This window comes from Trematomus bernacchii, unplaced genomic scaffold (assembly GCF_902827165.1).
Source record: "Trematomus bernacchii unplaced genomic scaffold, fTreBer1.1, whole genome shotgun sequence".
Taxonomy (NCBI): Eukaryota; Metazoa; Chordata; class Actinopteri; order Perciformes; family Nototheniidae; genus Trematomus; species Trematomus bernacchii.
In genome coordinates this window covers 18,303,376-18,315,633 of record NW_022987720.1, presented here as the reverse complement: position 1 = coordinate 18,315,633, position 12,258 = coordinate 18,303,376, and the positions used below count along the sequence as shown (strand labels likewise).

General features: G+C 40.1%; 1 protein-coding gene across 1 annotated transcript; it reads right to left on the bottom strand.

Annotated features, from left to right (window-relative positions):
* Window positions 1–1,855: 1,855 nt before the first annotated feature.
* On the bottom strand, window positions 1,856–12,070 carry LOC117492626 (dual specificity mitogen-activated protein kinase kinase 6-like). Its single transcript, XM_034142993.1, has 12 exons — window positions 11,734–12,070; window positions 8,172–8,241; window positions 7,677–7,725; window positions 7,472–7,585; window positions 7,038–7,157; window positions 6,819–6,935; window positions 6,411–6,462; window positions 6,177–6,304; window positions 5,719–5,796; window positions 4,434–4,573; window positions 4,126–4,171; window positions 1,856–3,883 (listed from the first exon to the last, which is right to left on the bottom strand). The coding sequence occupies exons 1-12, from the start codon at window positions 11,750–11,752 to the stop codon at window positions 3,806–3,808; spliced, it is 1,011 nt and encodes a 336-aa protein (XP_033998884.1). The 5' UTR covers window positions 11,753–12,070; the 3' UTR covers window positions 1,856–3,805.
* Between the last annotated feature and the right edge of the window lie 188 nt (window positions 12,071–12,258).

Genomic DNA, 12,258 nt, shown 5'->3' with positions numbered 1-12,258 from the left:
TTCACTGCTACACTGCCAAGTTTCTAAAATGTGCAGTTTAGAGAGGTTTGATTCACTTCTGCATCATAGTCCACATTGAATTGAGCCAGGACAGTAATTCAACTGCCTACTTTTTCGACTCACACGCCAATCTTTTGAGCGGCATTATGCAAGTCGTTATCATCGAAGGCCTCCTTTCCTAAAAAGAGTCTTTCGTTCGGCTGCACAAAACACTGGACCCACTGCCTGCAGTCTACATGGCATTGAGTTTTCTCATCCTGGCATGAAGTCATCGGTCTTTGACAAACACTCAGAGCGGAGTAATGAGCTTTTGTTAACCCCTGTTGTTAACATTCACAGCAGAAAAGCACTCAGAAAGAGCCATCAAAATAAGAGTCTTCTTTCTATTCATCACACATCCTGAAGAATCACGACATGCAATAAAATATGTGTTCACTTCTCTGTGCTTACATAAGGATGTCTACGCAGATGGAAACTGTAATAAACAGGCAAAATATTATATAAAAGCAAGGTAATTTTTTGGTTTGAAAATGGAGTTCAGGTTTTAAAACTGCAGAGGGATTAGGCGATGAATCCACAAAGCATGAGGGGTTATTTACCAGACATGTGTTATGAATCCACATGTACCATTTCCACCTTAGTAGCTTGAATCACACTTTTATCGCACGATACATTTTTCACACTATATGCATGTGAGAGGATGAAAAACATGTTCTTGCAGTTTGAGACTGCTTGGCCGCCTTTTATCAGCTGGATCAGTCAGCTCCAGTGTCTCTCTTGTTGATTAAAGGAACGAGAGCCTTAAGTGGAACTGTTAGTGACAGGGAAGTAGGAATTAAGTGGGTCAACCGTAAAACTCATGCTATGGACAGTCTTGCACTATTCCCTAAGATATTGAAGTGACTGTTATTTTGTGTATATCGAGTGTTGTGTTTTATCTTAATGTGTGCAAATGTGTCTGTTGATTGTATATTTATATATGTATATATATAAAAAAAAATACACATATATATATATATATATATATATACACAATACACATATATATATAAATATATATATATATTTTATACATATTTGTATTAGGGATTGTTGGAAACGTTATTTCGATCTCTCTGTCTGTACAAACACACAGAATAATTGAAATTAAAGTTGACTTTGAAAAGAGACCAATTATGCTGCAAAACACCTCTATCAAATTTGAGACAACATTTTAACTGAGGATAAAATTCAGATTTTAGCTTTGTTTTTTTGTTTAGTACAATTAAAATGTGCTTCATTGCAGAAAGCAATTTTCTCTTAAAATGTTTTGACAGCTACAAGAATCGTAAAAAGGTTGAATTAGTTAGCGCTATTCTTGTTTGGATAACAAAAGAGCTTTGCCCTGCCAGATTTTAAACAAGTTCCGAGTGTTACAAAATGAAACTTCAGCTGTGAACTGTAAAGTTATTGGCACAAGTAACTAAAACAGCAGTGATTTGTGAATTTAGAATATTTCGAAGTGCAAAAACCGTCCTGCATTTTACCAAAGCATTGGGGATAGTCAGTGGGAGCATGTTGCTTCAGGTTCTAGAGAAATTATGAAATACAATTCAATATGTTCACTTTAAGAAGTAGCTAAATGAGTTAGAAAGACTTATCAGATGTCAAAACACTGCATTTATAAGACTTGGATAGGATTGTACATTTCTCATATACAATATATAGTTAGTTTTGGTATTTTCATGACAAAAATAAAGATATAGAAATGTTTGCCAGCCTCATTCTCTAAATGTTGACAGGGTTGTGATCTCTGCATTTGTCCCGTGAACTACTTCTGTCATTGCTAAACAAGCATCAATCATTAAAACGAACATACTGAACAATAAAGCCTTTATTTTTTGTCTTTCCATATAGTTCAAGTTTGTCAGTCCCACCCAATGACAAGGTGGCAAATAGAGTGAAGGAGGAAGAGGTAGAGCAAGTGTTCCATTCTCATTGTGACCAGCGTAAAAACACAACTTTTACACACCAAGGGAATGGCCATCCAAAGAAGGCAGACTAAAAAGAAAAACAAAATGGGGAAAAAAGAAATAAAATAGCAGCTTCTTTGTGGTGTTGCTAGCTTTCCCTTATTATTCACAATCATAAATACTCCTCGCTCACTGACTTTTGATAAAGGTTGCACTACAGTGTAAACCAGAGGCAATGAGTGCTAGACCGTCATCATCATCACTTTCACCGCCATCACAGTCTCTGAACACTTGAAGTGGGGAAACTGTCACATGACAAGGGCCTCTTGCAGTGAATCCGAGGTGAAGAAGCTCTGCATAGTATGGTCAGACAAAACAGAAAATGGCTGCCCGCCTTGGACTGAAAAGAGGCTCTGGAGTACGACCTGGGGAAAAAGAAAATGGGAGTCATCTCCGCATGAAGGAGGAAACCTGAGCGGTATAGCCTGACAGCACATCAGTCCAAAATCGGTGTATAATAGTCAGCCGGCCGAGTACAAATAAATGTGTGTGTGTGTGTGTGTGTCACACTGCATTAAAACTGACTACTACCAACCACTCCTCATCTGCACTGCCAGGTAAGGACAGTGCCATGTTACATTAAAAAAGGAAATAGTATTTACATCTTCAACACATAAATTATTCCCCTAACATACTGTCTGTGTAATGCATAATAATATCTCTGAAAAAAGAAAATGTAAGTGCCTCATATGAAAAGACTATGCCGACTCCAGAATTAAGAACAGTAGGCAAAGGCATGCGTTTAAATGCTGCTGAAATCAAATCTAAACGCAAGACCAGAACAAAGAGGAAAAACACAGTTAATGCAGTAATTCATGAGAACGATTTACAAAATGGCACAGAGAAAGAGATAAAGCTGTGAGCTTGGTTAGGCAACCCCTGAATACTTTCAGGTAGAAACGATCGCAGCAGTGAAGGCGACTCGTTAATACCCAAAAAAAAGACGAGTACGGAGGGGGGGGGGGGGTCACTGCATGAAGGGCCTCAGCCCGGATCACAATCGGATCAGGTGTTACGGGACGCTTTACATTCCCGCCTCACTTTGTAATAGATCTATAAATGATATGAAATGCCTCCCGTCCAAAATGTGACCGTTGACATTTCTTACATGTTTGTCTCAGCTCAAGAGCATGGCGCTGCCATGAAAGCAGCCCCTGCACTGACCAATCAGGACAGACCCCGGTCGTACGGTTCAGCTGATGCGATATGACAATAAGGCCCTAGTCCGGTAAAATTCACACTTGTCGGTGATATACAGTATCAAAAGTCTGTATAATGAGAAACATACAAACGCATATGCAAATATAGCTTTCAATACACAACAACATACACATTAACTGTTGGTTTTTTGCAGATGAAATTCAAAGTATTCATACAATAAGTGTCACAAAGAAATGATGGCTGGCTCTGTCCGTTCTGAAGAGAGATAAAAAATGGGCAGTGGGGCAAAAAAAATAAAATCTGGTTCAGTTCCTATTTGCCAAGTTGAATAATTGCACACACAGGAAGCTTGGAGGAGCGAATTAAACCTCTCCAGTTGGATTTAACTGTATGAGTTCATATTACCACCACACTCTCTCTCTCTCTCTCTCTCTCTCTCTTCTCTCTCTCTCTCTCTCTCTCTCTCTCTCTCTCTTTCTCTCCAGTGCTGCTGGGCTGCTGTCAGTCTTTGGGTCGCCCGCCTGTTGTGTGTGTGAGAGTCATTCCAGTGAGTTTTTAAAAAAGAAAAAGAGAAAAGGTAGGCCATTGGTTTGGTTGCTAAGAGGTCCTGCCTAGCCTGATGGGCCGGGCCCTCAGTCTTTGAGGATGACCTTGACAAAACTGGCCACGTCTGTGTCTTTGGAGTCATGCAGGGTGAGAAATGGATGTTGCTGCAACAAAAAAAGAAAAGACAACACTTAGGGATTAGTCTTAAATGAGAACAAATTATCTAATGATGTTATTAACTTTTGAAATTAACACATAATCATGAGTTAACTAGCTAATTCTGGCCTCTTGTGGACAAATGCAAGAACCAGAGCACACTGATCAGAGCGGGATTTTGAAAGTGGAACCATTACACATTTTGTTGTCGTTTGACGGTAAGAAAAAAAGTAATCTTAAAACTACTTACCATTAATTCTGTATAAGCTGGTCTCTCATTTGGCTTCTTTCTTAAGCTGTAAAAACAAAGAGAAACATGCTAAAGTGAGAAAAAACTGAAAACAATATCATATACATTTATAACAACTTTATAAAAAACCACATCTAAAAATAGTCAAGTGATAAGAACTCTACAGATACTGTGCTGGGGCCACCTCTTTCAGTAAACACAAAGCAAACACTGACCCCTGCTGGGCTTCTGCGCCACACACAGCGAGGTGAATGAGGAGCATGAAGTGAGGAAGGTCTGCACATCTGACATGGAGGTGCGAGACTCACCACTGGGAGATGAAGTCCACCATCTCTGGGGAGAAACGGTCGGCAGGCAGCTGTGGGGACGGCTCGTCCACCACCTGTTTGAGCTGCTGGAACGGGGTTCCCCATGAGTCGTAGGGGAATTTCAATATGGCCAGTTCAATCTGTGAGACAGAGAAAAGGGTGGTTTACAAAGGATTGTACACGATAGAGCTAAACTACATGACTGCAGTAGATTTTATAAATCTGCTTGTGATACAGACTATCAACAGCAAATTCATCGATTTAAAAAAGATCTGAGAAAAAGTTCTACAATAGGTTTGAATTGTGTACTCTCAACGGTCATCATGACTCAGCATGTTGGAAATAGGAGTTACCTGTGGGATCTCTTTGACATTTCTTTATCGTTTTAATCAAATAGAAATGATCACGCTGACAAAATATACTTTGGTTGGGAATGCACACCAACATGGTGTTGTACTGCTTGAGCTTTATTATGAATTTAAAAAACAAGATGCTCATCACAGACTAATTCACAGAAGGCAGAATAAATAACAGTTCAAACTTTACTGCTTGGAAACAGGTGTTTTTATCCTACGTAACACACTCTGATGCATTTCGTACAATAACTTGAATATTATATTGGAGTATAGAGTAATGAAATAATACATTCAACCAAGGTAGAATAATAATTTTGTTTTTTGTAGTCGTGTAAGCGATATATGAAATAATCTTTTTTGAGTATTTAAAATTGTATGCTTCTTTGTACTTCTACCCCACTACAATTCAGAGGTAAATGGTGTACTTTTACTCCACTACATTTATTTCGTAGCTTTAGTTACTTACAGATTTTTTTATAATAAATGTGAAATATAATCAACACCTAAAAAGAACGTTATTTAAACCTGGAGTAACATTCACAAGCTACCCTGCAGCATACAAAGTCATTCTAACTAGCTGCCCCTTTAACAGCTTTGATACCACTTTAATGCATCAATCATTATAATCAAAACATATAATGTATATATTATTCTGAAATGGACCAATTTGCCTAACGAGTACTTTTGGTACTCCAAGTATATTTTGATGCCAATACTTTTGTACTTTTACTTGAGTAACATTTTGAATGCAGGACTTTTACTTGTAACACAGTATTCCTACACTCTGGTACTTCTATTTATACTAGAAGTACAAGATCTGAGAACTTCTCCCACCTCTGTTTAAAGTGAATAGAAAACATGGATTATTTTGCCTAAAATGCATCACAAATGGCATCGAGTTTCACATATTCAAACCAAACTCTACTCACCATGGTGATGCCAAGACTCCATATGTCTGACTTGACACTGTAGCCTTTCTGGTTGAGGTCGGGGTTGATCCGCTCAGGCTGAAAGAGATCATTAACAACAGGTTAAGTACCAATGTTATACGAGAACGATTTGAACAAAAAACGGTTATCCTGCATCTTTAAAGGAAAGCTTTACTTTTTTTGGCGCATTTACTTAAATATATAAACAGGAAAATAAATCATTATAATCAATATTTACAGATGAAAGCTATTAAGAATTAAACCCCGTCAAGAATTAAAAAAAGGCATGCAAATAAGATTATAAACCTTCATTCATACAGTTGAGATGTTGAAGCGAAGTGGTTAGGAAAATAGAGGACTGTATAATATCCTCCTGGACTGTTAATATCTGTTTTTTCAGACATTTTAAAAAGCAATTCCCCAGTAGATTAAAAAAAAATTCAACAATCCGCACTTACCGCCATGTAGGGCTTGCAGCCTGCGTCCATTGTTTTGGCCACTGAGTCGACCAGGTGGCCACTGATGCCGAAGTCACACATTTTCACTTGGCCCTGAGTGTTGATCAGAACATTGGAGGGCTTCACATCTGGGAAAAGACATGTCGGGGAAAATGATGACGGAGAAAATAGCCTAGCAACAATGAGAAACATTGACGGAAAGCTAAAAACGGCATACACTGACAATTGAATTACCTCTGTGTATCACAGACAGGTTACTGTGCAGATGCTCTAATGCCTTGACAATCTGTGGAGAGAGAACATTAAAGAAAAGGAGACATTTTTAAATAATATTATCCAGAAATGTAGATGAATATGATTTCTCAGTTACAATGAGTGTTTTACGTGCACATACATGATACAATATTTATGTTTTATACACTTTTTAATTGTTTTTTTCCCCAGGAGTCACTCATATTTTATAAAGCACCACATATCTAAGTAACTGAATGCGGCCAAATCTGTAAAAAAAAAAAAAAAAGGACACATAACTTGCTCTCGGCGAAAAGTCAACATGTTTACTTTCCCCAAAATGTTGGGACCGATCCTGTAATAATGTAAAGCATGTGACACTAATAGTGAAAAATATGGGACAGGACGTACTGCTACTGTGATCTTGCCCAGGATGTCCTCTGGGAAGTCTTTGCCTTTCTCGATAACCTTCTTATAGAACTTATCCAGAGACGTGTCCATCAGCTCCATGCAGATCCAGACATCCCCCTGAAAGAAAGAAAGATGTCACCCAACAATTTAAAACAGGATGATCACACACACACACAACGCAACACCTGCAGGAGTCCATGACAGTCCTCGTGTGCTCACCTCTCTGAAGAGGGCACCGTAGAATGTGACGGTGTGGAAGCAGTCCACTGTCCTCATAGAAATGTCCAAGTCCATCAGAAGCCTCTTCTGCTCCAGCGTGTTGACGGTGGCACGAATCCTCTGGGGACGCAAACATTACACATTAATAATAATAATAATAATAATAATAATAATACTACTACTACTACTACATTTGATTTTTTGGCTGATTTTCCTAACGCTCAAAGATGCTTAATTAGGCGTCATCAGAGGGCAGAAAATCAAATCGTGTCCCCCCCCCTCCCCACTATAGCATATTATGGATCGGATAGATCTCATCCAAATGTTTACAAGTTGAGCTCATATGTTGAATACATCTATGAGTCATGGTACTATTTTAAAAAGCACGGTGCGTTAACAGATCAGGTAACCCGAGAAGCGGCCCCACAGCCCACCTTGACAGCCATGATAACACCGCTGGGCACATGTTTCATCTTGTCGACCACGCCGTACGCCCCCCTGCCCAGCTCTCCAATCTGCTCCAAGTCATCTGCCTTCACCACAAAGTTCTAGAGGAAAGAGGCAGAAGTTGTATTCATGTACGTGTTCAGGAGAGAAAGGCATAATCGCATGTGTCAGGGAAACCATAACCAATCTTACCTGGTCTCCAATTGTGACGCAAGCTTTCGAGTCAAGATCTCGAGGGGGCCTGCAGGGAGAGAGCAAGGTTAAGACAGGAAGAACATGTTATAATGCTCAGTAATGAATATTCACACTGTAAGAGAAATTGTGCATGTTTATTTATAAATGATGAGATAAAGTTGAAGCAATAAGTAATTCAAGTCGGTGGACGTCATTTCTTTCTTTTTGGCCAACATGTACACGGATAGAGATAAGATGTACTTTTATTGATCCCAGTTTGGGAATTTCTTTTGTCACAGCAGCATGTAGACGAGCATTGCACATGAAATAAAAATTAAATAGAACACAACAAATGTATAAAACAGTAAAAATAAATAAACTGAACGGTACATATGCACATAGCAACAGTGAAAGATGTTTACCCAAAGTATCTCTATTAGATGCAATAAGTAAATACCAGGCTGAAGCCATTTCAATGTTCTTGCTCTAACCCATTGTAAAAAGAAGCCTTACGCTGCTGCTGCTGGGGGGGGCTGTGCAAACACTTCTTTGGCCAGCTTCAGCCCAGGGTTCTTCTTCTTCCCTTGGAGACAAGAAATTAGAAAACCCATTACCATCTCAGCGTTGTGATAGTCATACGGTGATCGATATTTAGGAGCAACAGAGTAGTATAATTAGCTGAGTTTTGTAAAGGACTAAGGCAAATGGTCACACCACTTGTGCCTGAGTGTGGAGAGGAGGCTTGCTTTACATTTTAATTTAGGCTATTAAGTGCACAATGAACTTGTTTTCACACCATCCATGTCTATTGATGGGGAATTTTATTCTATTCTGGTAGCAATAGGTTTTTCAAGGTTTCAATAAAGTTGCCTCATTTGCCATAACCTGCAGCAGGTGATCGGTTATCAAGAGATGAGGTGTACTCAAAGCTGAGGCCCTGCAATAGGTGGACTAAATGACTAATCGACATTGGTATGATGACTCAAATGGAAAAAAGGCAGGTGCAGGGGAAGATTTTTTATTTGTACTGATACTATAATTCTTATCAAACCACCCATCAATGTTTTTTTTCCATAGTTTAGTTTTAGATTTCTTGATTATTGTGCGGTAAACTGCACTTCCTGGACCTTTTCTGTGTTGAATCAGTGACAGCAGTCCATTCATAAACACAATTTACCAGAAGCCTCTGGGACTTCCCACAAGAGGCTGCAAGTCCCTGCCAGAATGACACAGCTACCGGGCCTACGAGTAGCAACAAAGCAAAAACAACTCAACTTTTCTTGACACGGACACTTGTGTTCAGCATGTGAGCTCTTGTTGCAAGGTCAACAGGAAAAATAGAACCATTTTCTTGACCTTTACCACTGTGTGCTTAAATGTTCCCACCCACAGGGATATGATGAGAAACATTTCAGTCCTGGCTGTTTATTTCCTGTTCAGGTCCTGCTGCATGCTCAGGACAGGCTGTGCAATTACTCTACTACAGTTCAGAGAAACTGGTTTCATGCACAAACACCTTCACTTTAGAACAAATGCAACAGCTCTTATTCATTCTGTTGGGTTGTGTTTGCCATCGAGTGAGTCACAATACTCCAGTGTGGAGGAAGTAAGTTGGGTAAACCCCTCCTTGCTAGATTAAGCTGGAAGGGAAGTGAAGTTTAACAAAGATTTTAGATTTTATGGCCAACCACTGAAACGTCAGACAGGTCCATTTTGTGCTGCAGCCCTAAAATAGGCCTCCAGTGTCTGGACAGACTACGGCAGTCTCATGTGGTAGGGAGAGATTGAAGTGTGATTTACTCACACATGCTCAGTCAAAAATAGATTTTGCATTTCCTCTGCGTGGGATAAAGTACGAGCACTCAAAGATTTCTGATGACCTGACAAATAAGACAGTCTTTTGTTCATGGACCAAAATTTGTTTGCATGCGAACATCGCAGTGAAGTACAAAAACAGTTTTTAAGCTATTTGAGATATCTGCAAAACTTTCTTTCACTCTATGCAGTGTTTTTGTTTCAATTAGGTCATAGTTACTGCAAAACTTATTTACTGTGAAATATTAATGGATTTGAAATACTCATAACTCCATTCAGGTAGCAGTATGTGAAGGCAAGCTGCAAGTGTTTGCTGGAATATGACTCGCAGCCAGACTGGACACATCCGCCTAAAACACAACAACTGTCAGGACCTTTTGGGAAATATGATGTCACTTCACTTGGCCTGCTTGCTTCCCGCTGCTCGCTGTCCCCAATAGACCCAACCGAGGCCAGCTTCAGAAAGCTTTCTGCTGCAACTGGCCCTCGCACTAAGCTTGACAGGACACAGAGCCTCAGCTGCAGTCAAGAGTATATATCACGTTAACAAATGCCATTTCCCAGAGATTGCTCTTTATTCACGGCATAGTTAGTTGTATACAATGAACAATAATGTTAACATCAATGTGTGCAATGAAGCCAAGTCGCATTCTAACATCTCCACAACCTGTATTTGTCTTTACATAGGAACAGTTTTCTTAAGCTACAGTGTTTTAATTGCAAGTATTGATCATTGTGTCTATCTTATTCTACTGATGCTGTGTTGGAGTTATCAGTATCATCTACTTGTGAGAGTAGCAGTGGCTTGGTGCGCTTCGACAGGAAATGCAGCAATTCTTAGAAAACCAAAAGATGTTCAGTGGAAACTATCCACGGTGCAGTGCGTAATGTGAACAAGAATTCCAGGATCGTGCATGAGATCAAAATGTCAATAGCTGTGTGGCTAGTCACCATCAGGAAGCTCCCGCCTCAGAGTGGGTCCATATACAGAAAAAGGATGACTCATGCCCATATAATCTTCCACACAACCCTATCAGTGCCGTTAGGGGGAACCCAATCTCCAAACATGCCTCAGCAATACCATGGAAAGCCCTTAAATGCACTCAGGCCCGCTCCTTCCTTGACCACGGAAGGCACAATCATGTAGTGGCCAGAGAGAGAGAACAAAAAACACTTTCACAAAGACCTATCAGTGCACACAGTAATTACAGCACAGAACCAGTGTAGCAGCTATATAGAATCTGCTTGCAGCCAGTGAACTGTCAACAAAGAGAGGCTGCACAAGGTATTGGTGCTGCAAGTCAAAACATGCCATGGTAGGCCAAAGGCTGTGATTGCCTGAGCAGAAGCACCAATCTACACAGCGCTCTGAACACAGTGTGTACTCCCGACCATGGTAACGCTAGTATGATTGTGTAACAGCACAAGCGGTGAACTTGAAATGTAAATTGACATCATCATCATAATGTGTGTGTGTGTGTGTGTGTGTGTGTGTGTGTGTGTGTGTGTGTGTGTGTTTGACGTAGAGGAAGGACCTTGATTTTTAAAAGGTGTGTGTTTTATTCAACCGTGTACGCTGATTACACAGACGCAATGACTGACTGGCGGAAGTGTGTGATAGCGCCATGGTTTCTTAGCTTCGCCGCCTGTTTTAAAAGAAAACAACAATTTCCACCGACGGAAAAAAAATGCATTTAGTTCGTCGCAGTGCTAAAAATATTTGTGCGCCAACACACTTGCCAAAGCAAAAATAACTTCACCCCAAACGAGCAGTCATGAGTCAGGAGGTCGGAAAATATTAACACCTGTGGTCCCACTTTATCGTAGGGGAGAAACTAATCCCGGCAGCGCGGTGATTCCCAGCTGAGGGGCAGGTTGGTTCTGAATTACAGCTTGGCAAAAGTCCTTTATTGTCGTGAAAACGGTGTTAGCTTATCACAACACGGGAACTTAAACGAGGACGCGAGTGAAGCATTTAGCTAAAATATTAATAGTACAAACTATAAGTTAGCACAATATCAGTAAGTCTACGATGAATACCTTCAGACAGCAGTGTGTCCAGAGACTTCGCATAATGATAGAAAGCAGGAAAGACATGCTGGCTAGCTTATTTTTCTGCCCTCATACATGCAGCTTTCCACCTGGCAAGGTTACATTTCTGAAACATAGCTAGCTAAATTACTTCCACGCAAACTACACGTCTTAATTTAGAGTATATGCACAGTTACTTTTAAAAAAAGAGTGGAAAAACACCACTTACCTCCTTTAGACAGAGACATTTCCCCTTTGCTTTGATGAGGGGGAAGGGAAGCACAAAGACTTTTGCCTTTTTTTACTCCCTCCCTCCCTGCATCTAGCCTTACACCCGCTCAGGATCGCTGGCTTGTGCAAAAACTAGCAGCGATTAAAACTAAACAGTTCGTCTTCGTGCAATCTCAGTGCTACAATCACCAGCTGGCGCGTTCAAAGATCAATCCGCAGATGGATGCACAACTTTAAATAAAGTCTGCGCGGGTTGAACAGTTCGAGTTAGTTTGCTAACAAAACCTCCACTTTTAGGGTGGCCAAAGTCTGACAGCTGAAGGTTCCAACGACGTAATGACGTATTTCCTGTTTCGTGCTAAGCATCATGGGATAAGTAGTTTATATTGTGTGAGCACTTTCTCTGTAAATAAAGCGAGATTTTTCTCCAACAATACCAGTATTAATTTACCAACAAATATGACACTAACTACGATCTCGTAGATTTTATATTTGAAGGGCAAACCACTCAACACAGAAATAC